We start from the raw sequence: 27976 nt of genomic DNA, 5'->3' as shown, positions 1-27976 counted from the left end.
AAGGACACCAGAAGACCTACAGTCAACTAACCTGGGACCATGGGGGTTATGGAGCCTGGGCCACCAACCAGAAAGCTTTCAGGGCCTGGACCTAAGACCCTTACACATTTGTAGCAAGTGTGCCTGCCTCTTGGATTTCATGTGGATCCCTTAACAACTGGAGCAGGGCCTGTCTTGGTCTGTTCCCTGCCATCAGATCTCTTTCCCCTAACTGGACTGCCTGGTTGGGCCTCAGTGGGAGAGGATGTACCCAGTCCTGCTGGGACTAGATGTCCCAGGGTGTGGTGGTACCCAGGGAGGCTCCCTTCCCTGAGGAGGTGAGGGGGGAATCGGGGAGGGACTTATTAGGGTGCCACTGGGAGGAGAGGAGGGAGAGGCTATGATTGGGATATAAAGTGAGTAAGAAAATTTAAATGTCACAGTGCAACAAGAATTTGTCTTGTGTGAGTGTAAGTAAATCTAGGTGGCTGTATGTAGGTTGTACAAAGATAGCATGCTGCTTTATGAAAGGACTGCCAATGGATTTTGGGTTCATGGTTGGGGGAGCAGAGGGTCCTGGAGATCATGTCTTTGGATACCAAAAGGCAATCATATATTTAAGTACATGAGGATGTAAATGTCTGTTGCTCCTGCCCTAATACTTTCCTTAAACAAATGGAGGCCCAGTATATTCTTTTCGGATTTTGACGGGGAAGCTTCATATCTACATGGATACAATGCATTCTTTTTTATGGGTCTGTAATATTCCAATGAAATATGTCTAGTCTTTTGCAATGTATAATCCTTGGTTTAAAATTTCATTTGCTTTTATTTCAGTACATCGGTGTTTCACCTGCATGAACATCTGGGTGAAGTGACAACTCCCCTGAAATTGGAGTTACAGATAGCAGTTAGCGGCCATGTGGGTACTGAGAACTGAACCCAGGTCCTCTGCAAGAGAGGCCAGTGCTTTTCATCACTGAGCCAGCTCTCCAGCCCCACATTAATTACACATTCTTTGATATGCTTTACTAATTACAAAAGGGTTAAGCAGAGTAGTACTTGTCTGTAGCCCCAGCTCCTGGAGAAGCTGAGGCAAGAGGGCTGCATACAGGCATTTGAAGACAAACAAATGGCAAAGATAAAGGAGGCAGGAATGGACACCAAGTCCAGCAATGCAAAGCTTTCCTCAACATTTGAAGGCCTATAAGTAAGACAAAAAAAAATTAAAGTTCTTAAACATTCAAGTACACACCTCTAGTGCATATCCCTACCAACATGTCTCCCAAACTTTCTGCCATCCACACTTCTATTTGACTACTACCCTTCTGGTTTCTAATACTAACTTTTCTCTCGAAGTATCAAGGTGTTTTGATTACTACAGGCAATCCCATGCTTGCTTCTCGTGTGTGTGTGTGGGGGGGGGGCGGGTGAGAAAGAGAGAGGGCGCGCATGTGGAGGCAGAGCAGGCCATCTGGCAGCTTCCTCCATCACTCTTCCGTTTTCTGCCTTAAGACAGGGTTTCTTCCACAACTGGAAGCTGGTCCTTTGAGCAGTCAGACAACTCAGAGGGATGAGTATCAGATGCCTTAGATCAGGCAAGGCAAATAAAAACTACAATGAGACAATGTTACTCCAGCTGGAAAGTTATACTCAAAACAAAAGAGAAGTAACCACTGTAGCAAATGGTGCACAGCATGCGGAAATGGAGGTGGCGTCCTGGGTAGAGTGGGCCGTGTCCCAGGACATTACACATCTTGATTTTAAGCTTCTGGCCCCTTGAGCTCAGATAAGTCTTGCTTGGTTTAGGCTACAGAATTGCAGTCATTTGTCATGGCGAATTCCATGTAGCCTGACTTCGCATAAATGCTCAGCTATAGCACAGCTGGGCCAGCTGATCTGTCACAGGATGCACCTTTCTTAGACAGTAGGCTGCTCCATAAAGCAAAGACCCAGAAAACCATTTTTGCAGATTTTGTTTTTATTTATCTTAGATAGGCAATTTATATAAAGAGAAACAAACCTGAGGACAAATGTTGCTGTGTTACCCAGGGCTCACACATTATCACACTTGGCCTCCACACCTTTCAACAACTTCAGAAGTGCCGCTGGGTTATACGGAAAGAGATTTTTCTCCTGCAAACGGTAAATAGCTCGCTGTAGCTCCTCAAGGCATCTCACTGTACGAAGAAATGGAGCAACTCCACCATCATCAGAGAAGGGAGAGTTGGGCTCTGCAGAGAGCAGAGGCCTCGCCTGAGGCTCCCGGCTACGTTCCTTTCCTTTGCATGTCCTAGGCAGATCCTGGATTTCCCCAGGCATTTCTTGACATAAAGATGTCTGTTTGCTGTTTGCTAAAGGCTCATCTGTGGCTTCCTCATCAGAGGGTTCAGAGCTGTCATAATCTACCAGACTCTGTGGTGTCCGGGAAGGTGGGCCATTAGTTGGCACTGGGTGAGTTTCCTTGGGCTGGCTCTGGGGTTCAGAGGAGGCATCAGCAGCCCAGGGGATCCAGGGGCAAGCATTTTCTCCAACAGGAGCATGAGGTGCTGTGTAGCTGGTGCTTGTGCCATGGGCAGGTAAGGGGAAAGGATCATGAACACTTACTCCGCACTGTGATTCCATTGCAGCAAAGAACTGGCAGGTGGACAGAAAGTGGCCCCAGTCTTTCTGCAGTAGTTTTAAATATTTAACAAAGTATTCAAGGAAACAGGTTTCTGAGGATATCAAGAAGTCAAGAAGAACTGTAGAATCAAACGCTATATTCTTTAAGAAGAATAAGAAAATACAGTGAGGGTTGTAGCCATGTCCATGTGTGGAGTGGATCCATGCTTCCTTTTCTGGGGTCAGACTTGTAGAAGTGTCCCATTCTCTGAAAAGACAGACAAGGGGGGGATGAGGCTGACAGGTTTTTACAAATATGTTCTCACACTTGCATATCACTTTAAAAGGCAAAATCAAAACTGAATCTGCTTACCACCAAATCCACCAAATCAAAATTGAATCTGCTCCCCACTGACCAGTTTTAGTTTCTATCTGCACAGAAGCTTTCTGTCCTTTCTCCTACATCAGAAACCTCCCCTCCAGGGTGATTTAGTCCATGCTTAAAATGGAACACAGAACTATCTCATTGGGGTAGATATGAGAGCCCAGACTGACCATTGAGAACATGGCCTCATGATCCACAGTTAATCAGATCCTCCCAGAGACACCTCTTCAGCTAAGAAAGATGACAATTCCATGACTGATAAAAAGGAAGCCTGAAGCTAGCTGCTGGTGGCTAGGCCTGAGCATAACAGGGAAAATAATGGTTGATATGCTTCTAGAAGAGAGAGAGAGAGAGAGAGAGAGAGAGAGAGAGAGAGAGAGAGAGGGAGGACTGTCACAGACAGACAGACAGACAGAGAACCATTACAGCTGGTCCTAACACAGCAAGCACAGGCTGCATTACCATCATTAGTGAGAAAGCCCTTCTGCCAGGCCAAGGGAGAGGGAGATGGAGCTGGTACTTGAGGGTTTAATGAAGCAGAGCAGGAACAATGGGAGGGCCAGGGCTGTCAGCTTCAGGAGCATCCCACAGGGCTGCAAGGGTAGAGCAGAAGCACGGCTGGGTGGAAGTGCCCAGCTGTGCTCCAGGGGGAGCAGCCTGGCTGTCCCTGCATGAAGTGCAGGTCTGGAGAGGCTCCTTTGCTCCTTTATATCTGCGTTCCATTTGACAAGGCGGAGCCCAGCAGACAGAAGCTCAATTCAGCTTCTATCTAGGCAGTCCAGGTTACTAGAAACAAACAAACCTGGTCAAGTGGAGGTAGATGCTCAGGGATGCTTTGGCGGCCTCCAGCATGTCATCGTCCTGCTCTATGAAGACCCTGGACAGCCACTCACACGGGTTGTGTAACTGGAGAGAGGGCTGAAGCTGAGGCTTTAAGAAGGCCAGGAACTCGGGCAGGAACTTCTGCAGGTCAGCTATGAGTGACAGGCATTTCAGGTCATGCGTATAAACACACAAACACCACTTGTCTGTATGCAAACCTGTGCTGCATCACTGTAATCCGCACCCCAGAGGGCCCCAGACACAGGATCATCTGTTCCACAAATGAAGAACTGAGGGCAGGAGAGGTGACTTACGGAAGGGCACCAGTTTAAAGTGTATGATCGGGACATCTACCTGCCAAAATCTAGTTACAGTTTGTCTAAGAGACAACTATGTGATCTCATGATGACAGCATGTTATGAAACATTGTGCACAAGAGTGCACAATGGCCTCTTTCTTGGTGACCACAGCTCTCTTAACTATAGACTGCTAAGTCATAAAAAGAAATAGCTTCAAAATAAGCTAAAAATCTTCCTTCCCTTTGCTTTTTAAAGAACCAAAAGAAAGTACAAGTAAGGCAAAAACTAGACTTCTGGGAGTTTAACTGCAACTCAAACCTCTGAATTATGTAACAGATGCCACCTAGTGTTATAAACTGTAATTGCGCTAATTAAAACAGACTCCTGGATCATCCAGAGAGGTCACCCCAACTGAGGAATCCCACTCTCCAGGGTAACCTCCAGCCACTACTTTCATTTTCCCTGTGCAGTGGAAGACAAGTCCTCTAGAACACCACACTGAAAATCGCTCTTCCGGGTACTCTCAACCTGGCCTGTCACCTTCAAGGAATTGTTTGTGCGACAATTCCTTTATTAAAAGAACTTCCCACGATACTGTCAACATAACTTGATTATTAGTAATGCACATGAAGAATCAGTCTGCTTTGATGAATAAATATAATTCTATATGAACTGACTTCCATTTATTTGCTCAGTAGTGCTTCAAAAAGCAACTATTTTTGTATTCATTATTTAATGCATATTAATTGTATAAAAAAGCTGACATGCTTCTTAAAATTCCAGTCCACTTTACTAAGTTTAATCAGGACAACACAGCTAAATTACTGAAATGATACTGGCCTAGTGCTCAATAGTCAGGAGTCACTCTTCTTTAGTGAAAAATTAATTGTATAGAATTTTGAATAAAAAATAAGTCTAGAGGATTACCTTTCATTTCAGTTGCTGAGGTACAATTCTGGAACTTGATTTCTAAGGATTTCACTGTAATTAAGCTTGCTGCTCTCAGGGTCACGTGATCAGGACCAGCCCTGAGTCTGCATCCAGGTTGCACTTCATCTCCTCCAAAGCAGGAAGGCTTTCCAGGAACAGTCAGTGCCTTCCACAACCCCAAATGTATAGCGTGCAGAAGTGCATCAGCTAAAGCAAGCATGTCACTGTCCAGAAGATGGTCTGGTGACATCAGGGTGGGCACAGATTCACGGCAGAAGTCTTCACCCACTTTACAGAGAAGGCACTTTTTGATGAGTATAACCAATTTCCTTTTTATAAAAGCCGGAATAGGCCAGGCAAGAATATCTAGAGCATGGGGTTTCAAAAATAACATCCTCTGGCTCCTAAGGTGCAGTTTCAGGTGGATTCTGGAGGCTACGAGAAGCTCGAGCAACTCCAGAAAGCACATCAGGCTGCTGATTATGTTAGAGGGGTTCTTGAAGTTTCCAAAATGCTGAGAAAATAAGGAATTGTAGAACGCTTCAAAAGTATTGTCAAAAGGAGTCAAGAGCTGCTTTAGACTTTCTGTAATTATGAAACAGGAGTTATAAGCAATAGGAAAAATAAAAGTTTTCTTAAAATTTTACAATAATTTGTATATATATCATTTTATAAGATAAAACAATAGGTTTAAGAACAGTTACTCTAATAAGACCAAGTGAAGATACACAGATTAACAGCTAATTACTTAAAGTTAATGCATGCTCTATGAATATGGTCAGACTAGATAAGAGCTAGTGAATGACTACATTTTAATTTCTTTTACAAAGGTTATCTTCAGTGCTCAAAGGAGAGTTTGCTTGGTAGAGTGCTTGCTGCATAAGCATGATGTACTGAATTAGGCTCGCTAGCAGCCATGTAAAAGCCAGGTGTGGTGATGTAAGGCTGTAGCGCCGTGCTGGGAGGTAGATGGAGCTCACCGGCAGGCAGCCTAGGCCAGCTCATGAGCTCTAGGCTCAGTTAGAGATCTTAGCTCAACAGATAAGCTGGAAAAGTGACTGAGGAAGACACCCAAGACTGATTTCTGGCCTCTACAAGCACACACATGTTCTCGAGCATATGTTCACACACCCAACACATATACTACACACCACTCCAAGGTTATGGTCAATAATAACATCAGGGGCAGGATCGTGGATTTCATCATACTCCAAGAGAGATGAGGTACAACATGCATTATAAAGGCAAGCCCCTGAGAGGCAGGATCGTTTGTGGAGGTCATCTCTACCTGCTCTCTGTGAATGTGCATCTTTAAAGATCTCCTTCATCACAGCTGCAAGGACGCAGAGGCAATGCACTGCTTCACCACCCTCAGAGGAATCAGAGAGATGCTTCTGGCAAAACGTGACCCAGGAATTACTTAACATTTTCTACAAACAAGGAAAAAAGTGTAGTTATGATTATCTTGTTCGTAATAAAAAACGATCACACAATATACAAAATGTCTGTTTGCTTGAAAAAAGTATGCTAATATTTGGCAAAACAAAGAAGGAAAATATTCTAATATTCTTTAAGGCAGGAAAGGCTATACAGGATATAAGTGAAGAATCGAAAAGAACTATGAAAATATCCACGCGTCATTTATTAATAATATAATAATATGTCTTTCTTTTCTTTATATTCAATTCTACTGTCTAAATATTCTATCATAAAAATCTTGGATATTCAAAGTTATTACTTAAAGAAAGAAGCAATTGTAGCAGAAAGACAATAGAAGCTTGGATCTGTGTGTGTTTGTAAGCACAGGTATACGTGTGTGTGCAAGTGCATGAAGTGGCCTCAGGTGACCTCTGTAAGCATTTTCTTCTTTATTTTTTTGGGGGTAGGATCTTATTTCATTCGTATATTTTTAGATTTACATGTTATTATGGGTGCGAGTATCTTATTAAGCCAAATGTTCGAGCTTTAAAACACTAAGAGAGATAATTAAGGCGCTGGCTTCTCTGACCTTCTCTCTCAGCTGGAAATACAGGAGCGAGGCCAGGCACTTGGCAGCCAGGTAGGACAACAACTTATCGGAATTCTGGAGTACACGGATCTACAGTAAAAACAAGCACAGTTCGTCACACTGCTGACGCCTTAACAACTTTACTTAGTATCTAAACCTTTTTAAAAAGTGCCTTACCAATTTGGAATCCAGTTCAATGGACTGCAAAAGGACTTCAGTTAGCTCTCTGTACCCAGCCTTTGCACGGCTCTCGGTTTCAGCAGACAGCACGCGGCTCAGTACCATGTCAATCAGTGTTAACTGAAGGAGCGTCACTTCCCAGGCCCTGCCCGTCTGAAGCTGTCTCCTGGAACACTCCTGTGCTTCAGGAAGGATGCTCACCCCGTGCTGGCCTGCCATGCCGTCCAGCACATCCCTGACATCAGACCGAGCCACAGAGGAGGCTGTACAGACAGCTTGCTCTGAGAGATCTGGGTTGAGGTAAACGATGTAACCATGGAGGTCATCTTCAAGCGTGGCTCCAAGAAGTACTTTCCTGTATAAGTGATCCAAAATTTCTTGGACACTTTCCATTTTGATTTCCACAATGTATCTCATAAGAGGGTCAACAGCCACAAGGTATAAATATTGAAGGCTTAGAAATACAATGAATCTTTAATCTGTCTCCTCAGTGAAGCCTGAAACAAAAGGTTATTTATAATTATAAGTGTCAAAGTTGTACAAGTGAAACAAAACTGTGTTTACTTAGGAAGTCTCAAATTAGAGATAACAGTAGTTGCTGGACTCTTCAAATGAAGATTATAACACTTTAAAATAGTAATGATGAAATGTATGTTTTATATGCAAATATAAGAACATAAAACTATAGTGTTATCTCACTTTTGTTTGGGGTGTGTGAGTGTGTTTGTGTTTGTGCATGAGTGTGCTTAGGAATGCCAGGCAAGCACTCTACTTCTGAGCTTTATCCTTAGGCTTGTCTTTTAAGTTCTATTTGGAGATGGGAACTCTGTAAGCTGCCTACAGTTGTAGGCTAGCCTTGTTCTTACTCTGTAGTTCAGGAAGCCCTTGAACCTGTGATCCTCCTTTGTCAGACAACCAGGTATCTGGGATCATGGGCTGACAACACCAGGCCCAGGTTAGAAATACCAGCTTTCCTGGAACACTCCACTCTGTGGGGCTGACCAAGTCCTTGGCCTTGGTACTGTTCAAAGTGGAGCCAGATCCTTTCTATGGGGAGCTGCCAGCACCCTCCAGGCTGGTAAGCAGCCCCTGCCCTCACCCATCTCCTCTCAAACCTTATTCTCTCCCGGTCAAACACCCCAGCATTACCCACCAGATTCTGCTGACAGGAATGTCTGCAGACATTGTTAGATGTCCCAGCTTAAATCCATTGGGGTACATGAAATATTTTAACTTTCACCTCCCATTTATAGATTAAAACCTGAAGGTATATTGCTATACAGCTATTGACTATAAGGTTCCAACTTAAAATTATATAATATAATCTTATATAACATATAAGGTTACAATCCTTGGTCACCACCTCTGTAACTAGGTAAATTTTTGGTGCTATCACAAGAAAGTTAAGAAGGGAGAGGAAAGCAGCCCTGTACTTGTAGCTGGATATAAATTTAGACATTCAGGCTGTTCCAGAATTCTCTGCCCTATCAAGACCAGGGGTGAGATGCACATGACACATTTAGTCACACACGGCTTTTAAAACAGAGAAGATGAGCAATCAGTCGATGCCAGAGGAAGCATGCTGGCACTGGTATAAGCAAAAGCACGGACGGAAATTCTTCCAAAGGAATATGGGGCCTCTGGGAATCTACTGGGCTACCTTAAACCCCCCACACACTCACACACATACAAACTCTCACACACACATATACATACTCACACACACACACTCACACACATATACACACTCTCTTTCTCTCTCTCTCTCTCTCACACACACACACACACACTCTCTCTCACACACAGTCACACATACACACCTTATGTATAGACAAGCAAAGGATCCTCTCCCCAGGGGGGAAAATAGTATTTTTGTTTTTTTGGTTTTTGCTTCTTTTTGTAAACTTGTTTTAACACTCCCATTTTCCACAGAAGTTCTTAGTTCTCTCACTTTAAATGGGTTGTGACAGCTGCCTGATTCCCTCAACAGTTCATGAGTTGTTTGTAAAAAGCCAAAAAACAACAACCAATATGCATTTTACAGTCCTCGCTCTGTCTTCCTCTTTAGTAAATGCTATTTTATGTGTATGGGTGCTTTTTTGCATGTATGCTCATGTACCATTTGCATGTTTCGTGCTCATAGAGTTCAGAAAAGAGTATCAGATCCCCTGAAACTGGAGTTACAAATGGATGCTATATGCCATGGTGCTTTGAATGAGAAAGGCACCCAAAGACTCATATATTTGCACGCTTGGTCAGCAGCTGGTGGAACTGTATGGGAAGGATTGGGAGGAGTGGACTTAAAGGAGGCATGTCACTGGGGTGGGCTTTGAGGTTTCAGAAGTCCATGCCACTGTCAGTTAGCCTTCTCTCTCTGCCTCGAGCCTGTGGATCAGATGTAAGGTCTCAGCTACTGCTCCTGCCTGCCGCCATGTTCCCTAGCATGACAGTCATGACCCTAACCTTTTGGAATCATGAGTTCCCAAATTAAATGTGTTTTTATAAGCTGCCTTGGTCATAGTGTCTTTTTATAACAATAGAAAAGTAAGTAGACAGTTGCCAGGTGGGTGCTGGGAATCAAACCCAGATTCTCTGGAAGAGCAGCCAGTGCTGGGTCATCTCTCCAGTCCCTGCTGAGCCATCTCCAAAGCCCCCAATTCTATCTTCTTAAAATACACTCCTTAAAAACAAACCCATGGACTCCTCTTCTCCACCTCTTCTGCTCATACCTAGCTCCTAACTCTCCTCCTCAGAGGAAAGGTTATGAGGCTAGCATTCACACTGGGTCTCCCACTACAGTGTGGCTTATTCACGGGTCCTGACTTTGTCATCCCCTTTATAAAATTTATGTGTATGGGCGCTTTGCCTGCATGTATGTTGTGGACCGTAAGCATACCTTTCTCATTCTTTTGTTAGTTTGATTGTTTTTCTTTTGTTTTTAGTTTGCTTGCTTGCTTTATTTTTTCTGCAGCAGAGTTTGACTATGTAGACCAGGCTGGTCTCAACTCACAGAGACACACCTGCCATTTCCTCGGAGTTCTGGGGTTAGAGGTGTGTGCTACAACCCCCTAGCTCAGACTATCATGGCTTGCTTCTTCCCAGTTAGCACTTAAGGAATTTCAACTGTGGACACTTCACCAGACACTGTTTTACAGAAGAGAACTAAGATAGGGCAGCTAAGTGTTAACAATATTATAGATTTTAAATTTACAAGCAATTAAAATTTAAATTAAACTTTTGGTTGTCTTCCCTGAATGCTATTTTAAGATCATTTTTATCATTATTTATGTGTATGTGAGTGTTTGTGTTTTTGTACTATATAATTGCAGATTATATATTATATAGTAACAGCAGATGCCAGAAGAGGGCATCAGATTCCCTGGAGGTGAAGTCACAACCAGTTGTAACTAGAAGTAGACAGTAGGAACTGAACTCAGATCCACTGAAAGAGTAGCAAGCATTCTTAATTACTAACCAATCGTTCCAACCTCTGCACACTATCTTCAAGCTGTGGTGTGTATTCCACAGAATTTAATAAGCTAGAGTGTGGTGGCTGAGTTCCATTTGACACGGCTGAACTGTTCTGTACCCACAAAGGCGGCCATGGCTGAGAAGCTCTGTAACCCTCTGTGTAAAGTTAACTCATAACTAACGAGAGGGGCTCTCTTGTGTCTGTGTGTCCAGGTGGACTGACCTCCACCATCTATATCCTTCTCCCTCCTTTGGAGATGGAATCTTGTTAAGTCGCACAGGCTGGCTTTGATTTTTATCTTCATTCCCCGGTCTCAAAACCAGCCAGGACCACAGGGTCCCATCACCCCTTCTTTCTTGGCCAAACTCTTTGAGAGGTTCCCATTAAAGAACATTCTTTACTGCAATGGCTTGGTAAAATAAGCTGTTGGCATATTTCTCCAGTTATATGTCAGAAATTGCCCTTCATATTATATTTCAAAGTTGAAATCCCTTTTCATAGCTCTTTTCTCTTAGTAGTACTGATACTTAGACTATTTTAGGCTTTAACTATTATCATGTGCTCATCTTTTATCATTAGAAACCTTAAACAACAAATGCATTTTTATTTCAATGTTATTTAGAGCAATAGAAATACTTCAAACCTGTTTCCTATCACATCAAGTGAGAAGGAAACCTCTACTGGGCCCTTGGTCATTCTTTACAACTATCCTCTCGGTGACTAGGTCAGTCAATGCCAGTGAATATCAGAAAGGGGGTGGGTGGGAGCCAGCATATTTCCTTCTCATGGTAGGACCCAGCCTCTTTGGTAGGAATGGTTCTAAGAAATCATACTACAATGTTGTACAGTTTAAATGAAATATTTAAGCATCTGTTAGAATGGTGGGCACACTCGTTCAACGCACTGGTGTCATTTGTCACAGGTGTCTACTGCCAAGCCTCATGGTAGACTTCAGTCTCCGGTCCTCCAGGTAGAAAAAGAGCAACTCCCACAGGTTGTTCTCTGAGACCCATGTGTAGTATGAATGTACATGAACACATACAAATACATACAGATAGCAACAATACATATCTGGGTGAAACATGGCGCTCAGGAGTAAAGTGTTTGCTACGTATGAATGGGGTCTTCCTAGGTTCTCTCCCCAGCATATTCAGATGGGCCTTTTACAAACAAAAATAGCAAAACAAAAGGAAGATATAACAAATACTCGGGGCCCAGCAGGAAAGAACTGACCAAGGGACAGTGAGTGCTGGGGTGCCTCTACTGGGGCCTAGCATAAAACTTTACTTGCATTTCAAACATGATTCACTGTGATCAAAACAACAAAAACCACTGCATTGAAACTGAAAACTAGTGAAGAGAAATGTCCTGCCTTGCCCCAGGAAAAGAAGTCGTGAAAACGCAGACCAGGGACTCAACTGGCCACACTGTGCTGCTCAGGTGGTTGTTCGTGGGTTTGTTCACTGAAAACTGGAATACCATGCTGGCCTGGAAAGAGACGTTCATTCCAAAGCCATGCCTGTCAGAATGTGGTCAAAGCCAGCTGTCTACTATGGCAGCCTCTGTGTGTGAGGCTGTGAAACACCTACACAGGTCCACAAGGGAGGCCACCCACTCTGGAAAAAGAATATTGGAGATGTGTAATCAGGACATGGGCATAAAACCTGAAATTAATCTTTACATGATGTGCACTGACATTCTGACATGTTTTCTGGTGTAAAAAATTATCCTTTTAGAAAAAAAATGTAATTCAAAGCCTTGACCTCTTGTAAAAGAATACATAGTACATAAAAGCACCTTCCAACAACCTCTTATAGCAACATGGTGCATAAAGCAAAATTTGAAACACTAGACTCAAACAGAATTAAAATATTTGCTTCCTAAAAAATCGTATGAAGAAGCTGAGAAGATTGCTCTGTGGTAGAGACCATGACCAATAATGCATGAGGTTCTAGATTCAATCCCTGGGAGAGGAGGAAAGAAAGAAAGAGAATAAGCAAAGATACTTGTCTTAGTTAGGGCTCCATTGCTGTGAAGAGATACCCTGACCAAGGAAACTCTTACAAAGGACAATATTTAGTTGGGGCTGGCTTGCAGTTTCAGAGGTTCAGTCCACTATCATCATGGTGGGAAGCACGGCAGTGTCCAGGCAGGCATGGTGCAGGAGGAGCTTTATGTTCTACATCTTGATCCGAAGGCAGCCAAAAGAAGACTGACCTCCAGGCAGCTAGGAGGAGTCTATGCCCACAGAGACACACTTCCTCCAAACAAGGCTATGCCTCCTAATAGTGCCCCTCCCTGGGCCAAGCATATTCAAACCACCACAGGTACAAAGAGTTATACCATAAATCACAAAAATCAGGACTGATTATAATTCGATAACATTCTACTTGGAATGTCCATTCTTCAAATGCAACCAGATGGCTCTGATGATCCGAGAGCTGACTTTCTGATGTAAGTTCATAACTAACAGTCCTCAAAGAAACTGGCATTGGGTGTTACCAGTTACCCAGAAACAGAAGGTGGTCCCTAGCAGCCTTACCTTACCCAGCAAATGGGAATCAGAAATTCACCGGAGCTCACCTATCTTGGGATCTGTGAGGCCAAAGGAACAAGTCAGTTTGGATACAGGAAGGAGGGTGCAGAAATGAGATGACTTTGTACCTGAAGAACACCTCACAGAACTGTTTTGAGTCACAGAACGGTGTCATATTGGGGTTGCTGCCCATGGTCCTCAAGGTGTCACCAAGTCATGTGTATAGAGCTGGGATTTGCTGCATTAGGATCACTGTGAACTGCAGTATATGTCTATCCTCTGCAATTATTTGCTTCCTCGACCCTCTCATTGACTGACCCGCGCTGGGCTCTTTCTGCAGAACAGAGAAGAAAATGCAGTTGTGATGCAGACTGAGAAGAGTCAGGCAGAAGTGGAAGACAGTCCTGAGGAATCCCATGCATATGGCAGAGAGACTGGTCTTGCTTATTTACAAACTAAGGTTGCAAGCTGACCAGAAAGAGGATTATCCCTGAGCAAGAAGCTTCCGGTAGCATTGGATAGGCCCCCTTGGAGAACAACAGTGCCCACCAATGCCTCTTTTTGGGTCAGCATGGTTGTCACCCATAGCAATTTTACCTGACCTTTTAGCCTGAGTCTCTGAGAGTGTGTTCACTGAAGAGAGAAACCTTTGCTTTGGGACAAAGCACCCAACTGCATTTAGGTCAGCAATTACAGGAAAATGCCATCCAAGGTAAGATAGTGTTCCAAAACAGTTGAGGCCTCTATAGCCCATAAAAATGAGGCTATCATTTTTCAGTATCCTTTATACTCAGCAATCACTGGCAAGTGACTATTCCACCATATCAGGAAACAAACATGAAAAGAACAACAAAAATAACTATAAAGAAACCACTCTCAGAATAGCTGCAGTAACCACCAGAGGCACCGAATGCTGGCAAAGACGTGCAGACACTAGATCCTGTTAGACAACTCTTCTGAAGGTTGATCTGGCAGTTCCTTAAAAGCTGAACATCTAGTTACCAGATGACCCAGCAACTGGGAAACTGGTGTTCACGCCAGAAAAATAAAGTTGCTCACACAAAAACTTGCACAAGATGTCCTTCACTGGGTGTGTGGAAACAAAGTGGTGGAGTCACACCATGAAATACTTTTCTTCATTAACAAACCCCCTATCCCTACCTGAGCTGCCTTAGATGGCTCTCCAAGGGATATGTTAGGAGCTGTGTACTGTTTCTGTTCCTGAAGAGCAAAGGCAATGTACTACAGATGGAAGACAGCCTCTGGCTGAGGGCTCCACCTCCTCAGTGGGTGGGGCTATGAAGGAAAACAGGAGGCAGGCCAGTGCTAACAAAAATCCCACAGAACTAGACATTCAGATAAATGCATACAGACAAAAAGAGAAATCTGAGGGCGGCAGGTAAGTTGTATCAATTAAGATCCTATGCTGTGTTAATAAGCAAGATGCTGCGCTTGGGAGAAATCAGAAAAAAGCTACACAGTGTCTTGCTACGTCTTTCCTTAAACTGCTTGTGACTCAAAGAAAAATATATGTTAAAAAAAATAAAAAACAGTAGTTTTAGCTGAATTAAACAGACATGTCTATAGTCCCAGCTACTGAGAAGGCTGAGGCAGGAAGGTGGAGTTCAAGGCCTATCTGGGAAACTTAGGGTGGCCCTGCATCAAAAGCAGGAGGGGAGGAAGATTGGAGATGAAGCTCAATGGTAGAATGCTTGCCTGGTATCAACTTTCAGAACTACAAAAATAAACAAAACAAAGCTTCTCAATTTTGTGAGGGGTTATAGTCCTTCAGTTCCTAGCTTGCGCGCATGCGCGCACGCACACAGACACACACACACAGACACACACACACACACACACACACACACACCTTTCATCCACATCTTTGGGGTCGGTAGAATTTCATTTTATAGCCCAGGACAGCCTTGAACTCATGGTTCTCTTGTTAAAGCTCCTGAATGCTGGGGTAGAAGATTACATTATCATGCCCAATTATACCAAAACCCTGATTCTTAAAGTCTCTACACCAAAAACTGGACAGAACTGTATGAGAACACACAATTAAAATATTTCTAGAAACTAGCTGGGCATAGCAGTGCATGCTTTTTTCCTAGAATTTGGAGGGAAGAAGAAGCTCTCTGTGAGTTTGAGGCCTGCCTAGGCTCTCTACACAGTGAGTTTTAGACCAGCTAGGGCTACATAGTGCGACCCTCTCTCAAAAGTAAATAAATCAATAAATAAAATGAACCAAGAAAATGAGCATGGTGGTTCATGTTTGCAATCCTAGTGCTTGGGGCCTGGTGAAGGCATAGACAGGCACAGGAGAGAGAGGAGTAAGATGATGGTTTAGCCAATCAAGGCCCAATGGCCTGAGTCTGACCCTGGAGCCCACATGGTGAAAAAGACCAACTCCTATCAGTTTCCTTTGATTAGCACATGTGCAAGAGTGTACACACAACCAAATGAATTTGTAAAAAATTGTTCAAGGTCAGCCTGGGCTTTTTACATAGTCAGACCTTGTCTCAAATAAATTTTTTAATAACAATGACACAAGGATCATCTTTGGTACACTGTGAGTTTGAGGTCAGCCTTGGCTATAGACGACTCTGATGCCAAAACCCAAGTTTTCCTAGGGCACGACAGAACTCTGAAGCCTTTGTTAGAAAATGTGATCGTTCACTTAGTGTAGGTTGATGTCTTTATTAGGAAGGCAGGTACAGGATAGAATGAGGCCCGTCATTGGATGAGAAGGAAGGCTGGGCGGGAGAAAAGTTTTAGAAAGAGGAGAAGGAGCCGGAGCGAGGAGGAGGAGCTGGGAGAACATGGCGGCAGATGCTAAGATTCTTCTCTGCACATAGATACAGTTGTTATGACTATTTTTAAGGGGTAAATGTGTACAGGATTTTGTGCTGTCTAGATGGGCAAATTATATCTTATCAATTGAATCAGAGGATATTGTGTGGTGTGTCCATTCATGTGGTGATTTAATTGAGTTCAAGGGAAGGTGCAGTGGCACGATGCACCAAGCCTGCCACAGAATTGGGATGTGTATGCCTGGCGTAGTAACAACCCACCAAGGGAGCTGTGAGTGAAAGCGAAGTCTCAGACCGCCCGGGGTTAGAGAGTACCATGGGGGCCAGCGTGGAGCTGCTGAGCTAAATTAGCACTCGTTCCTACGGCCCGACAGAGCCAGAACTAGCAAGAGAGTGACCACGGGTCAGAGAGAAGCGAGGAGCAGTATGCACGGGAACTGGTTGCGCCACCTTTTTTTAACCACAACTTAGTCTCAGAATTATCAAAGAACGGCCCCATGTCTATTTCCACAGTGAATACTATTAAAAATAAAAGACCGACTTTCTTTATACAAATTGGCTGCTAGAGTTTGCCAAGAGATTCAGGACCGAGCCTCAGCTTAAGTCAACAATGGTTCAACTTTAATTACAGCCCAAGCAGCTACATAGTTCGGATGCTGTCAATGACACTCAGTGCAGAACCTGAAGCACTCCAAACAAATTTGTCCTCCAGGACTCTGGTTCCTAGCCCACTGCACATCATAAACTGTGGGGCATAGGCAAGGAGGAATGGCTTATCAGAATTAGGCAGGCCCGGCCAACCAATCAGAACTGCCTTCATTTACATACCATACCCCATCCTCTTTCTGCACGGTTCTGTCCTTGCCCAGCCCACTGCTCCCTGCAAGTGTTCGTTATCTTTTTTATTCTGATACTAAGTGGCGAATTCTGTTTACCACCATTGAATTGACCCACACCACATCTGTCTGCATGGACTCTGGGGCACATCAACTCCCAGTCTCCATCTCTAATGACCCTTGGCATGTTACGTAAGAGCTTGGAGACAACTGGAAGCCTCTACTTGGGACAACTCCCCAGTAGGGCCAGGTCTCCTTGCTTCAGGGCATGCTCACCTCTGTCCTTGGGGGTGAGAGGCTAGACTTCCTCTGGGAGATCGGTCTCTGACCCAAGGCCTTTGAACTACTCCACTGAAGAATGAGGAGAGGTAAAGATTCCTGGCTGGAACCAGTTCCTAGTGGAACCAAGGCCTCCCTTCTCTCAAACTCCATAGCCCTACAGTGGTGGGGAGCCAGACCTGCGTCCTCAACTAAGGAAAACTCTGGTGGGATCCAAGGGCTGGGACGGTGAGGAGAGGGCTATTTCCTGCCTCTCCTCACTCCCAGTTCTCTGCACACATTGTGGTGACTGCCTCTCAAGGCCCTGTAGTTTCTTTCCATCTTTTCTGACTATATCTTCCCCTGAGAATGCATTCATCTGAGGATTCTCCCTGACATCAGACCTCAGATTCCTGGGCTTCTGACCTATAGCTGTTGGTTCCTGTGTCAAGACATCCTTTTACTAAGTTAAACGTGCTCTTTGACATCTGCACCTTAGGTCTCTTGTGGACACTAAGTATTTCTGTCTATATGGAAGCATACCTGGGACTCAGAAGCCCAGGAACCAAACAGCTTGGAAGGGAGGTGTCCTAGTGGAAGGGCATCCTGAGACATGAGGCCCAGGAACTACCTAGCTCTGAGGTGGGACAGTGTCCCTCCCTGTGGAAGGCATTCCTTAGACACTGGAGCACGGGAACCACAAAGCTCTGAGAAGCCTCCTCAGCACAGGGCATCCCCAGCTGAGCTGAGCTCAGGGCCTCAGCCTGCTCTTCTCGTCTTCTCTTCTTCTTGTCTTCTTTCCACGAGTCACGCCAGTGGGAAATCTCATGAACGTTTTATGGGAAGGTCCAGGATGTATAGGGGTGAATCCAGGGTTAGCTGCCCTCTGCTCCTGGGATCAGACACCAGGGAGCCCGAAAGGCAGTGCTTATATAGAATTTCTGAGTGGGTGGAGTCTCTCAGGGCAGAAATTTCCAGAGTTAGGATTGGTGGGATTTCAAGTCCTGACCTTGGGGAGGCTCAAGGATTGGTGTTCTTTTTTTAAACCCCCTTTTCCCTGCATTAGGCCCATGCGTTAAGAGGGGAAGCCCTTCCCAGCTGCACCCAGCTTTTGCTGAGGAGCCATCTCTGTGGGGCTATTGGTGATGGGGGAGGGGGGGAAGGCTGGAAAGGAGGTGCTGCCACTGTGGACAGACTCTGTAGGGGCAGCTTCTGCAATGGTGTCTCACGAAAGCTGCAGGCTGAGGCAGGATAGGTGCTGACACCATGGACAGCTCTTGAAGGGCAGGAAAGGCAGTGCACTTGCAACTCTTGTGAGGGTTGCAGGCTGAGAAGATTCTGTGGTGCGTCCATTTTTGATAGGAGTCACCATTTTTGACAGCTCTGTGGGACATTCTACTGTGGTAGCCAAGGGAAGGAGGAGACTGCAGCTGCTTTAATGGCTTTTGTGGTCACTTTGGTGAGCAATCCCTTTTTGAAAGTCATGCATCAAGTGCCTTGAACCTAGGGTCCTTTGTCTCCTAAAAGGATGTCTGTTAGAGATTGGAGAACTGATCTCCAGTTTCAGCATGAGACAGTCACCTCCTTTCCCTTCAGACTTACCCTCATGTGTGGGGAGTAAGGTTCATTTGAAAAAAGCTGGAGAAAATTTTGATCCCTAGACTCTGAAAATATCTGTGTCCTTTTGTCTCATGGCTTGGTCTGGAGTCAGAAAGGCAAGGCCCTTTCCTAATGAGCACCCTGACTGCAGTACTGCTCTCTAGTTTACCCTGTTCTCTTATAGTCTTTGGAAATGATTTCATGTCCCCATGGCCACCCTTCCCCAGCTTCACGCATGTGAAAAACCTACTGTGGATGACTGACCAGGTTTGGGGTTCTCAGAAGACCAGGAGATGTCCCACCTCACCCTACTGATCACTCTCCAAAACCACCTTCACAAGAGGTTCTCTCTACAGCCTTAGGTCTCCCTCCTACTTGAGGAATCCCTTTAGATAATACTGGGCAGAGAAGGCCTATATCCTTTCTGTGAGGTAGCCAACAGAGAACTGGGAACCATCAGAGCCCGTGTTCCCATTTCCATGCCTGACCTTACCCACACAGGAACTAAACAGTTCTTTTAATCAAGACCTCTCCACTTCATTAAAGAATTTCGTGTAATATATAAACTGCCTCCTCTACATGAGGAATTTGCTCCTGAGGCTCATACCTATAACCCTTGCACTGGTTAGATTCTCTGCCAACTCAGCATAAGCTAGAGTCATTAGGGAAAAAGGGAGTTTCAATTAAGAAATTACCTCAATAAGGGTGGCCTGTAGGGAAGTCTGTGGAGTACTATTGTGATTGATTGATGGGGGAGAACTCAGCTCAGTATGGACGAGGCCACCCTGGGAAGGTGGTCCTGGAGTGTAAAAGGAAGCAGGTTGAGCTGTCCATGGGAAGCAAGCCAGGAAGCAGCATTCCTTGTGGTCTCTGCTTTAATTCCTACCTCCAGGTTCCTGTCCTGCCATCCTGTCATGATAGACTGCCAGGTATAAGAGTCTGAAATAAACCCTTTCCTCCCCAAGTTGCTTTTGGTTGTGGTGCTTATCACAGCAATAGAAACTAAGACACCATGGAAGCCATTCCCAGGGAAGATGTAGAGTCCAAACAGACCCTAACTGAACTTATCAAGATAAGATAATTATCCTAATTACCTGTGTCCATGCTTAATAGAAGGTATGAAGAAGCTGGCCACAAAGAAGCCTATTAAGTACACCGAGTAGAAAGAAATAAAACAGGCCCACCAAGAACTTTGAATGAAAGTTAAAGTAGTAAATGCTGGAGGCCTCCTGACTCAGCTTCTAAGAACCACACAGCCATCCGGGGCTCTCGCATAGGGAACTTGACTGGTCTGTTACAACTCTTGCCAAGTAGAACATATCATTCAGCCTTTCTTCATTCCCGATTGGCCATGAGTACCTTGGATGGAGAGAGTCTCAAAGGCCTTGCCATTCTCAAAGTCCATTTTGTCAGCCAAGCTTCCTTGAATATATGACAAAAACTTCAGAATCCCTTTGTCCCACTTATTAGGTATAGCCTTTCCTTTATGATATTTACCATTAGGATGAGGCCTCAGGGACCAAGGACAGATAATGTGACAAACAGAGCTAGTACCCGAGAGCAGTCATAGACCATGCCTATGCCAGGGCAGCCCCAGTACCCTTCTGTTACAACTGATCCTGCATGCTAAAATGCTAAAGCCCACGTTGATTAAAACTTTCTCCCAACTCACAAGAACTTCACTGGTCTGTTACAACTCTTGCCAAGTAGAACATATCATTCAAAACTGTCTATATTGCCCACCACACTGCCTATAACTGGACTTGGGGGACACTGAAAACAGAACTACTGCTCTCTTGATCTGGAGGAGAGTCATTTCAAAAACTGAAGTCCACAGATAGTATGGCCAGGGCGACTGACAGTTAGCTCCTGACTGTTCCTTTATTTTAAGCCCACTGTGGAAAGGAGCCCTCGTGAGCTGGACTGACAAGGTCCAGAGGCTACACTGACTCTCAGGATTCCCGTCCCTATGCGAGAGCCCCGGATGGCTGTGTGGTTCTTAGGAGCTGAGTCAGGAGGCCTGCAGCATTTACTACTTTAGCTTTCCTGGAGAGCCATCACTGAACCTCTCCAAAGCCAAACTTTTCTAATGCACCTCACAGACTTAAAATGGGCATCGGAACATAGCTCAGAGAGAGAGCATTTGTCTGGTGTGCATGAGACCTTGAGCTGCAACCCCATGTGAGATCCGGGATTCTAGCCCCAGGACCACCACCCCGCATCTTAAGGCCAGAAGAATCTTGAATATGACGTAGACAATGTTCTCAGATCCTAGCATCAGAATTCCCTGGAAGGCTTGCTAGAATGTGAGCAACATGCTCGCTCCTTCACCACAGGTTCTGACTTAGATCAAAGACTTAGATCAAAGATGACACTGAAACTTTCTGGGCAGCCTATTTGATTTTACTGTGAGAAAGCTGAGTTCTCTGGCTTCATATCACACTGAGTGAAGCATTTTCTAGAAGTGGAACATTTTATTAATATTAAAAGTGGAGGTCTTCTACTCTTAGTTGCTGAAGTGATTAAGCAGCCCTCCAGAAATCAATCTTTATGGGAAAGATTCCCTGCTCTTTAACACCGTATGTCCTATGTGTCCCTTACCTCAGCATCCTGTTCGCTGGGCCAGTGAGACCAGCATCTACAACGCAGTTTCTCTACTCATCCTGATCCCTCTTTCTGCCAGCTGGACTATGGCCACAAGGATGTCACTGAGAGACATCTGTGTCTAATGTGGCCTGATTCATCAGTCCCAGGTTTCTACACAGTCCCATCTAGAACAGTACCTTTTATCACCCAGAGCACAAGCCAGTGTTTACTATTAACTGCTTCAGAGGACAGATAATGGCTTACAGAGCAGTGGGCATACAGAGAAGACAGCACAAATTACTAGGAAAAATTCCCAAGACCCAGATTCTATAGAGACCAACCAAATCATAGTTGTTACATTTGGGGTTGGGATTTCCATATTAAGATTTATGTGTGTATTTAACCAGTGGGGAAAAATGTTACTTTAGGACTCATTTTCTTAAATAAGTAAACCAAATAGTATGTTCCTCACATGTGTGCATGTGCACATGTGCCCATGTACACACACACACACACACACACACACACACACACACACACACACCAAACTGGCTTCTGCAGACCACCTGACAGAATACACCAGGATAGTCAAACAAAGCTGTTGGTTCCTGTGACCACTGCTGCAAGGACAGAAAGCCCATCATTAAGATATATATCATGGTGAGATTTCTCAGGACCAAGAAACAACAGCCCAGGTTTTGTTCAGCAGGAACTGGAGATCAGTGCAGTGGACTTGTGTCTTATCTGCTAAAGGAAAATCCTGGGGTTTCCTCCCTACTTCAGCTAACAGTTTGCAGGGAGAACAACATGCCTGACTTGGCTGCTATGTAGACATGCTATCCCCAGTGAAGTCATCGATTACAAACAACTTTAAAAATATGTAATCTCCTTTAAATTAACTTTGAGTAATACAGGACAGGAGGTGGTCTGAACAGTCACAGAAACAAGATTTCAAAGCAACAGCTAGATTGGCTACAGAAATAGGAAAGCCAGCTTACTGGTAACACAGCTAAGGAACTCTTTACACACCTGCATAGGAGACGTTGCCTCCTGAAGAGCAGTGTGGTCCTCCCACGTCCCTGGACTGTCCGCTTCTCAGAAGAAAGTCTCTTCTGAAGACTGTGAATGATGAAAGGAGGAACCGAGTTCCTCTTACTAAAGCCATTTAATGGTCCAGGCTTAAGAGATGGTGCAGGGGTTAAGCACACTTGATGCTCTTGTGGACAACCTAAATTCAGTACCCATGTGGTGGCTCACAGCACTCTTTAACTCCAGTTCCCGGGTAACTGGAGCCGTGACTGTGAACTGTGACCTCCTCAGGCACCAGCACACATGTGGTGCACAGACATACATGCAGACACTCATTCCCACAAGACAGAAAACAGATCTTAGAAGAAAAAGTACTGTGCTGAAACCCTGACTACCTACTTTTTCCATCAAAGTAAGAAAACATCTCAAAGGTGTGACTTCCACATCGGTGAGGTAAAGGTGCTCCCAGGAAGGCTGTTTACCTTGTATGAGGGACCCATCCAGTTATTTAAGAACTGGGTCCAATATGATCCTGTGCAAGAATATCACACATTAAAAAATAATAGGGCTTACTACTAGGAACTAAAAGGACATTCATTTTTTTATTTCTCAAATAAAACTTAAATATATGTGGCTATTTTGTTTAAAAGAATCTTGAAAGTTTAAAATGCAGAAAATAATCAATATTAAAATATTTTGCCCTCACTGATGCTATAAAGTGTTGTAATAAGCTAATATATTACAGTAACAGCATCTCTTGTATTAAAAGAAATTAAAATGGGCTGGCAAGAGAGCTGAGTAGGTGAAGGTACTTTCCTCCAAAGGCTATACCTGAGTTTATCCCCAAGATATACCAGGGGGAAAGAGGGAGCCAGCTGTTTAAAGTTGGCCTCTGACCTCCATATGCATGCATACACAAAGTAAATAAATATAAAAAAGTTTTGTTTTTTTTTAACTAAAAACAACCATACTATGGTAAAATAAAAAAAAATCATGAAAATAAATCAGTGTTTGGTTGAAATAGATTTACTATTTTTTTTTGGGGGGTTCTTTTTTTCGGAGCTGGGGACCGAACCCAGGGCCTTGCGCTTCCTAGGTAAGCGCTCTACCACTGAGCTAAATCCCCAGCCCCTAGATTTACTATTTTTAAATTATTCATAGTCTGATATTTGGGGTCAGAATCTTTGTATTTGTATGCAAACACTGCCCTTATCCTCACATACAGATATTTGTATAGATGCTTAGCTGAGAATAAGCATGGAATTGGTTAATTCAAATTTACTCTTTGTAATAGAGTGCTAATATTTTTCCCGTTTGTAACATTTAGCCTTTAGTCATTTAAGCAATTTTTAAAAAAATATTTCTAAAATAAATAAGTAATGTTCTGTGGTCTAAGGCTGGGGTGTAGCTTGGTGACACAATTCATACCTAACAAGTATGAGTCCAAGGGTTTGCTCCCCAACGCAACAAAAGCAGACCAAAGACAACGCGACCTCCAACTGCTCCAGAGCCCCACAATCTAAACTGCTTTCAAGTCAAAGAATTCCAATTTAAGAAATAAAATCTGATAGCCAAGTCAATAAAGCAAGCCAGGGAGCTCCACTAGCACACCCTGTGAAACTCTGGCTATCTGATGTTCTTCCTGTTATCTCTACATTGTTGGAGCTCAGATGTGGAGTTTTAACTGGAAGATGGCCGAGCTGGCCATGCGGAGAGAGCACGGTGACCCTCACAAAGTTGCTGCCAGACCTTCCAGTCTCAGAAGCAGAAGCAGAGGCGGCATCTGGCCTGAGCTGTGCGTGCTCTGAAGCTGTGCTCTCCCTACCTCATACACTGACTCCTTTCCTCCTCTCTCTCTTCCGTTCCTTCTTTGTGGACTTTGAAATTGCCTGATTTTGTACTCAACAAATGTTCTAAAACTAACTCATAAATTACATCTGAATGGTTAAAACATGACACTTTAAGGTATGTAAAGATCTACAAAATTTTTTTAAACCAGTGACTTGTAAATTAGGCAACACCTCATTTAATTCTCTTTTCCCTTTTTCTTTTTCCTATGGTGCACAGGATTAAGCCCAATGTGTTGCCCATGCTAGGCAAGTACTCTATCCCTGAGCCAGACTCCAGACATCATGTAAAGACATGTAAAAAGACAGTAAGGAGTTTATAGTGGAGCTGTGCTCTATAGGCAGAAAAGTCAAAGCGGAATGTAAAGGGATGCTCACTTCTGATTCGGTGTCCTTCCAGGACGGCTCGAGCACAGTGGGCCCTGATGGAGCCCAATCTGACAACTAGTACTTAGTACAAATGGCTGCTCTGGTTTAGCCTGGTTGGTCGAATGGGTCTGATGTAAAGCAAAGGCCTCTGACGCGTTTCTCTCACACTATTATGAAATAGTGGTACACCACGGCAAGGAAATCCTCAAACCCTGAGAGCACTGGAGACCTTGTGCAGGACCTTATGGGAAATTACTTCAGTTATAATCACTTTAGGCAAAAATTGCACACCAACATAAGTGTGTTGGTGTTTTAAAAGCACTGAAAGGCAAAATTCTCTGTTCTGCAAACTGTCTGGGGCAATCCTTTGTTTTTACAGTAAATCACTGATGAGTGAAAAGATCAAAAGTTACCAAAACATACCATTGACCAGTCCCTGATATAACTTGGTTCTTATTATAAGTCAGGCACCCATTTTAAAGAGAAATGTCGAGATTTGAATTTATAAAAGGATAACTGGTAGGATGCACCAACGATAAAACTGATGATTAAAAAGCTTTGGAAAGTATGTAGAATCCTTCAAAATAGTTTGTTGCAAGATTTTTATTGTTTTTGCTTACTTGTTAGAATTCTGAACCTGCTTGCAAAGTCACACCTATTCCTCTGAATACACAGTTACACAGCTCTAGGTTCTACGTATATTTGATCTAAATTAATAGCCAGAAGTGTTTGAAAACTTCTTGTACAGCAACGTGCTTCTTAGGGAAAGTAAACTTAGACATTTTCTAGTCTAAGTAAACAGTTATTAAAGAAGTTCTCCTACGCTGGCAAGATGGCTCTGTGGGGAAAGATGGCTGCTGCCGAGCTTGATGGCTGAATTCAATCCCTGGGAGCCACATGGTGGAAGGAGAGAACATCATGCAAGCCATCTTCTGGCCTACACACATGCACAGTGGTGCATGCACACACCCCCCACACACACATTAAATAAATAAGTGCAAAACGCTTAAAGATGTTCTAAGAACGTGCATTTTCTGAAGACCTTTATATTGACAGAGGGAAGAAACCTGTGGGGCTCACTGAAGACAACGGTAACTTAATCCTTTACCCATATGGGTCAGATGCCCTCATGCCTGGGATGCACATGTTAAAACAACCCTATTCTTCCCTATAAGTTCCATATTTTCTTCCCACTTAAAATGTTAAAATGTTATCAGTTGGCCTCTGGCCAAAGGGACAGATTCTCTAAAGAGAATGTAGGCCTGATTCATATAAGCAGTGTCTGCAGCTTTTCCATTAAAACAAATCTACCTTTTCTAAAAGCACACTGACTCTTGGCAAGGCCTCTCCATGCCCAGAAAGTCCTTCTCCATCACCCTCTCTGGGTCCTCTTTCTCTCCTGGTCTCTCACTGTCCAGACCTTTCAGAGTTCAGCCCTCCCCACCCCCCTTCGCAGAATAATTCCATGAACTTTTATGCCTCCTTTTTACTTCTGTGTAAGTTAGGGTTTAGTTCCTTTCTGGGCTATGCACAGATACTCCTTGACTTTTTTATGGGGCTACATTCCAATAAGCACCCCATAAGCAGAAAACCTACTTATTATGATCTAACTTACTGACCATGTCTACAACACTCACAATAGCTTACAGATGGGCAAACTTCATTTAATACAAGCCTATTTTATAAAAGTACAGAGTCTCTCGTGTCCATTATTAAATGCTGTGAGACTCCATAGCTGTATGTTGAGACATAGTGAGGCTTTCTACAGACATGAGGGGATGTAAAAACACAACAGACCAACAAAGACTGGAAAAACAGCACACCCCAGAGCACTGGCTGCCACTGCCAAGCATCTCTGAGAAAGAGGTGACAGGACTCATCACGCCAGGAAAAATTTACATTTCAAAATGTGGTGTTTGGCTTCCACTGAATACTAACAGTGAGTCTGTAAGGGAGAACCCGAATGGCTCCTCCAGAACTCCACCTGCAGACGGAATACTCATAAACGTTTATCCCTGAGCATAAACTCAACTCACTTCATGCCCTTCAAACTCACTTTTTCCTGTGCCCCTCCCTCCTCCAGCTCAGTGAATAGAGTCCATGTCAGCTACAGTGAACCATTTCTACCCTTGACGTAGACAACAGATCCCTTCCTAGGTAGTTGTATTGTGGCTCACAATCCATCTATCCACATTCCGAAAAATCTTTCTATTTTTCTTAAGATGATGTCCCAAGCTCCAAAAACACATGGTCTAGTAGGGCTTTTAAGATCTGTGTCTTTACTTCATACCCACAAGCTAATAATTATGCTTTCTCTGAGGCCCCTAAACACTCTGCAATTAGAAGATACCCAGGCTTTCACTAACCTCTTTTCTAATGAAATCAACTCAGTTCTTTTTCGTCTACTTTTACCTTTTTACTGGGAATTTACTAGCCCCTAGAAACATTGTATATATTCAGCACTAGACAGCTTGGCCCAGTGGTCCCTGACAAAACTATATCATCTTCAAGATATTTCAATTTTGGTCCCACACCCCCATTCCTGACTGACTTTTCCTAGGAATTAGTGAACTTATGTTGTCCACATAAGAGGTGACACCTGTGGAAAAGTCACTTCTGACTAACTCTGTGTAAGGTCTTCCCTCAGATCTTTGTTGGGCTAGTTTTTTGTCATTCACAGTGTGCAAATGTCATTCTCTGACAGACCTCGCTAACAATCTAAGAGTCCACTACATCCTAGACAAACCGTATTCCATTACTTTGTGTTTTTCTCCCCTAATCATTTTGCAGTTTCATCTTCTCTTGTTATGATAAAAGCAAAAACAAAAAAAAGTTCACAAAGTCTCTCCAACAACTAGAGTAGTGTCAACCCAGCAAACACTTGCTAAAATAATCAATGTATTTAAACAATTTAAACAATGTATCAGTGTTTTTGCATTTTTCCCGGTTCTTTTCATTCACAAGAAACCGCGAGGGTCGCTATCCTGGCAGGAAAGCCCTAGAACCCGCCTGGCGATCCCAAAGAGCGTGCTCTCTCGCAAGTTGGGCGAGGCGCAGACAGCCTGGAGGCTAACCGGGTCTCAGAGACCGACAGATGCACCACACGCTTCCAAGAAGCGCCAAGGAGCAGCGGCCAGTAGGGGCCCTCCTCGCCTGCCCTCGGCCCTGTCGCTTTGCCCACTGCTCAACCTGCCACCCACACGTCTCTCCAGCTACCCAGCTCAACCTGGGCTCAGGGTTACCTGGCTGCCATCCGGCCCGGCCACTCAGCCATCGCCCGGCCACTCGCACCCATAGCTGCCCACTCCGGGCCACCGTACTCCACGGAAGGCCTCTCCGGCCCCTCCCTCAGCAGGCGTAGAAGCCCCACTCGTAGTACAGTGTCTCTTAGCAACCGCTTCGAGTCTCCAGGCTGGGGGTGGAG

At 44.1% G+C, this 27976-nt stretch overlaps 1 protein-coding gene across 8 annotated transcripts; it reads right to left on the bottom strand.

Annotated features, from left to right (window-relative positions):
* Positions 1-374: 374 nt before the first annotated feature.
* On the bottom strand, positions 375-27959 carry Lins1 (lines homolog 1). Of its 8 annotated transcripts, none has more exons than XM_039094293.2 (8): positions 27795-27927; positions 7205-7704; positions 7028-7117; positions 6308-6449; positions 5017-5604; positions 3771-3942; positions 2003-2851; positions 375-1183 (listed from the first exon to the last, which is right to left on the bottom strand). In XM_039094293.2, exons 2-7 carry the CDS (start codon positions 7622-7624, stop codon positions 2035-2037), a joined length of 2229 nt encoding a protein of 742 aa, XP_038950221.1. In that variant the 5' UTR covers positions 7625-7704; positions 27795-27927; the 3' UTR covers positions 375-1183; positions 2003-2034. The 8 variants fall into 8 exon arrangements, with proteins under 8 accessions (XP_038950221.1, XP_038950225.1, XP_063118586.1 ...); XM_039094297.2 differs by lacking the exon at positions 375-1183 and adding an exon at positions 13344-13549 and having other exon boundaries at positions 1943-2851; positions 27795-27925; XM_063262516.1 differs by lacking the exon at positions 375-1183 and adding an exon at positions 13222-13549 and having other exon boundaries at positions 1943-2851; positions 27795-27922.
* Positions 27960-27976: the final 17 nt, after the last annotated feature.

The sequence above is a fragment of the Rattus norvegicus genome, chromosome 1 (genome assembly GCF_036323735.1).
Source record: "Rattus norvegicus strain BN/NHsdMcwi chromosome 1, GRCr8, whole genome shotgun sequence".
Taxonomy (NCBI): Eukaryota; Metazoa; Chordata; class Mammalia; order Rodentia; family Muridae; genus Rattus; species Rattus norvegicus.
The sequence above is the reverse complement of the archived record's forward strand: the minus strand, read 5'-3'. Positions and strand labels throughout refer to the sequence as shown.

What these genes read in the sequence shown, in the direction of transcription:
- Lins1 (XM_039094293.2), bottom strand. Translation starts at nt 7,624, where the DNA reads ATGAGATACATTGTGGAAATCAAAATGGAAAGTGTCCAAGAAATTTTG. An exon ending in TGCACATTCACAGAGAGCAG is followed by an intron (nt 5,605 to 6,307) that starts GTAGAGATGACC and finishes TCATAATTACAG; the next exon opens with AAAGTCTAAAGCAGCTCTTG. An exon ending in ATCTACCTCCACTTGACCAG is followed by an intron (nt 2,852 to 3,770) that starts GTTTGTTTGTTT and finishes CTGTCTTTTCAG; the next exon opens with AGAATGGGACACTTCTACAA.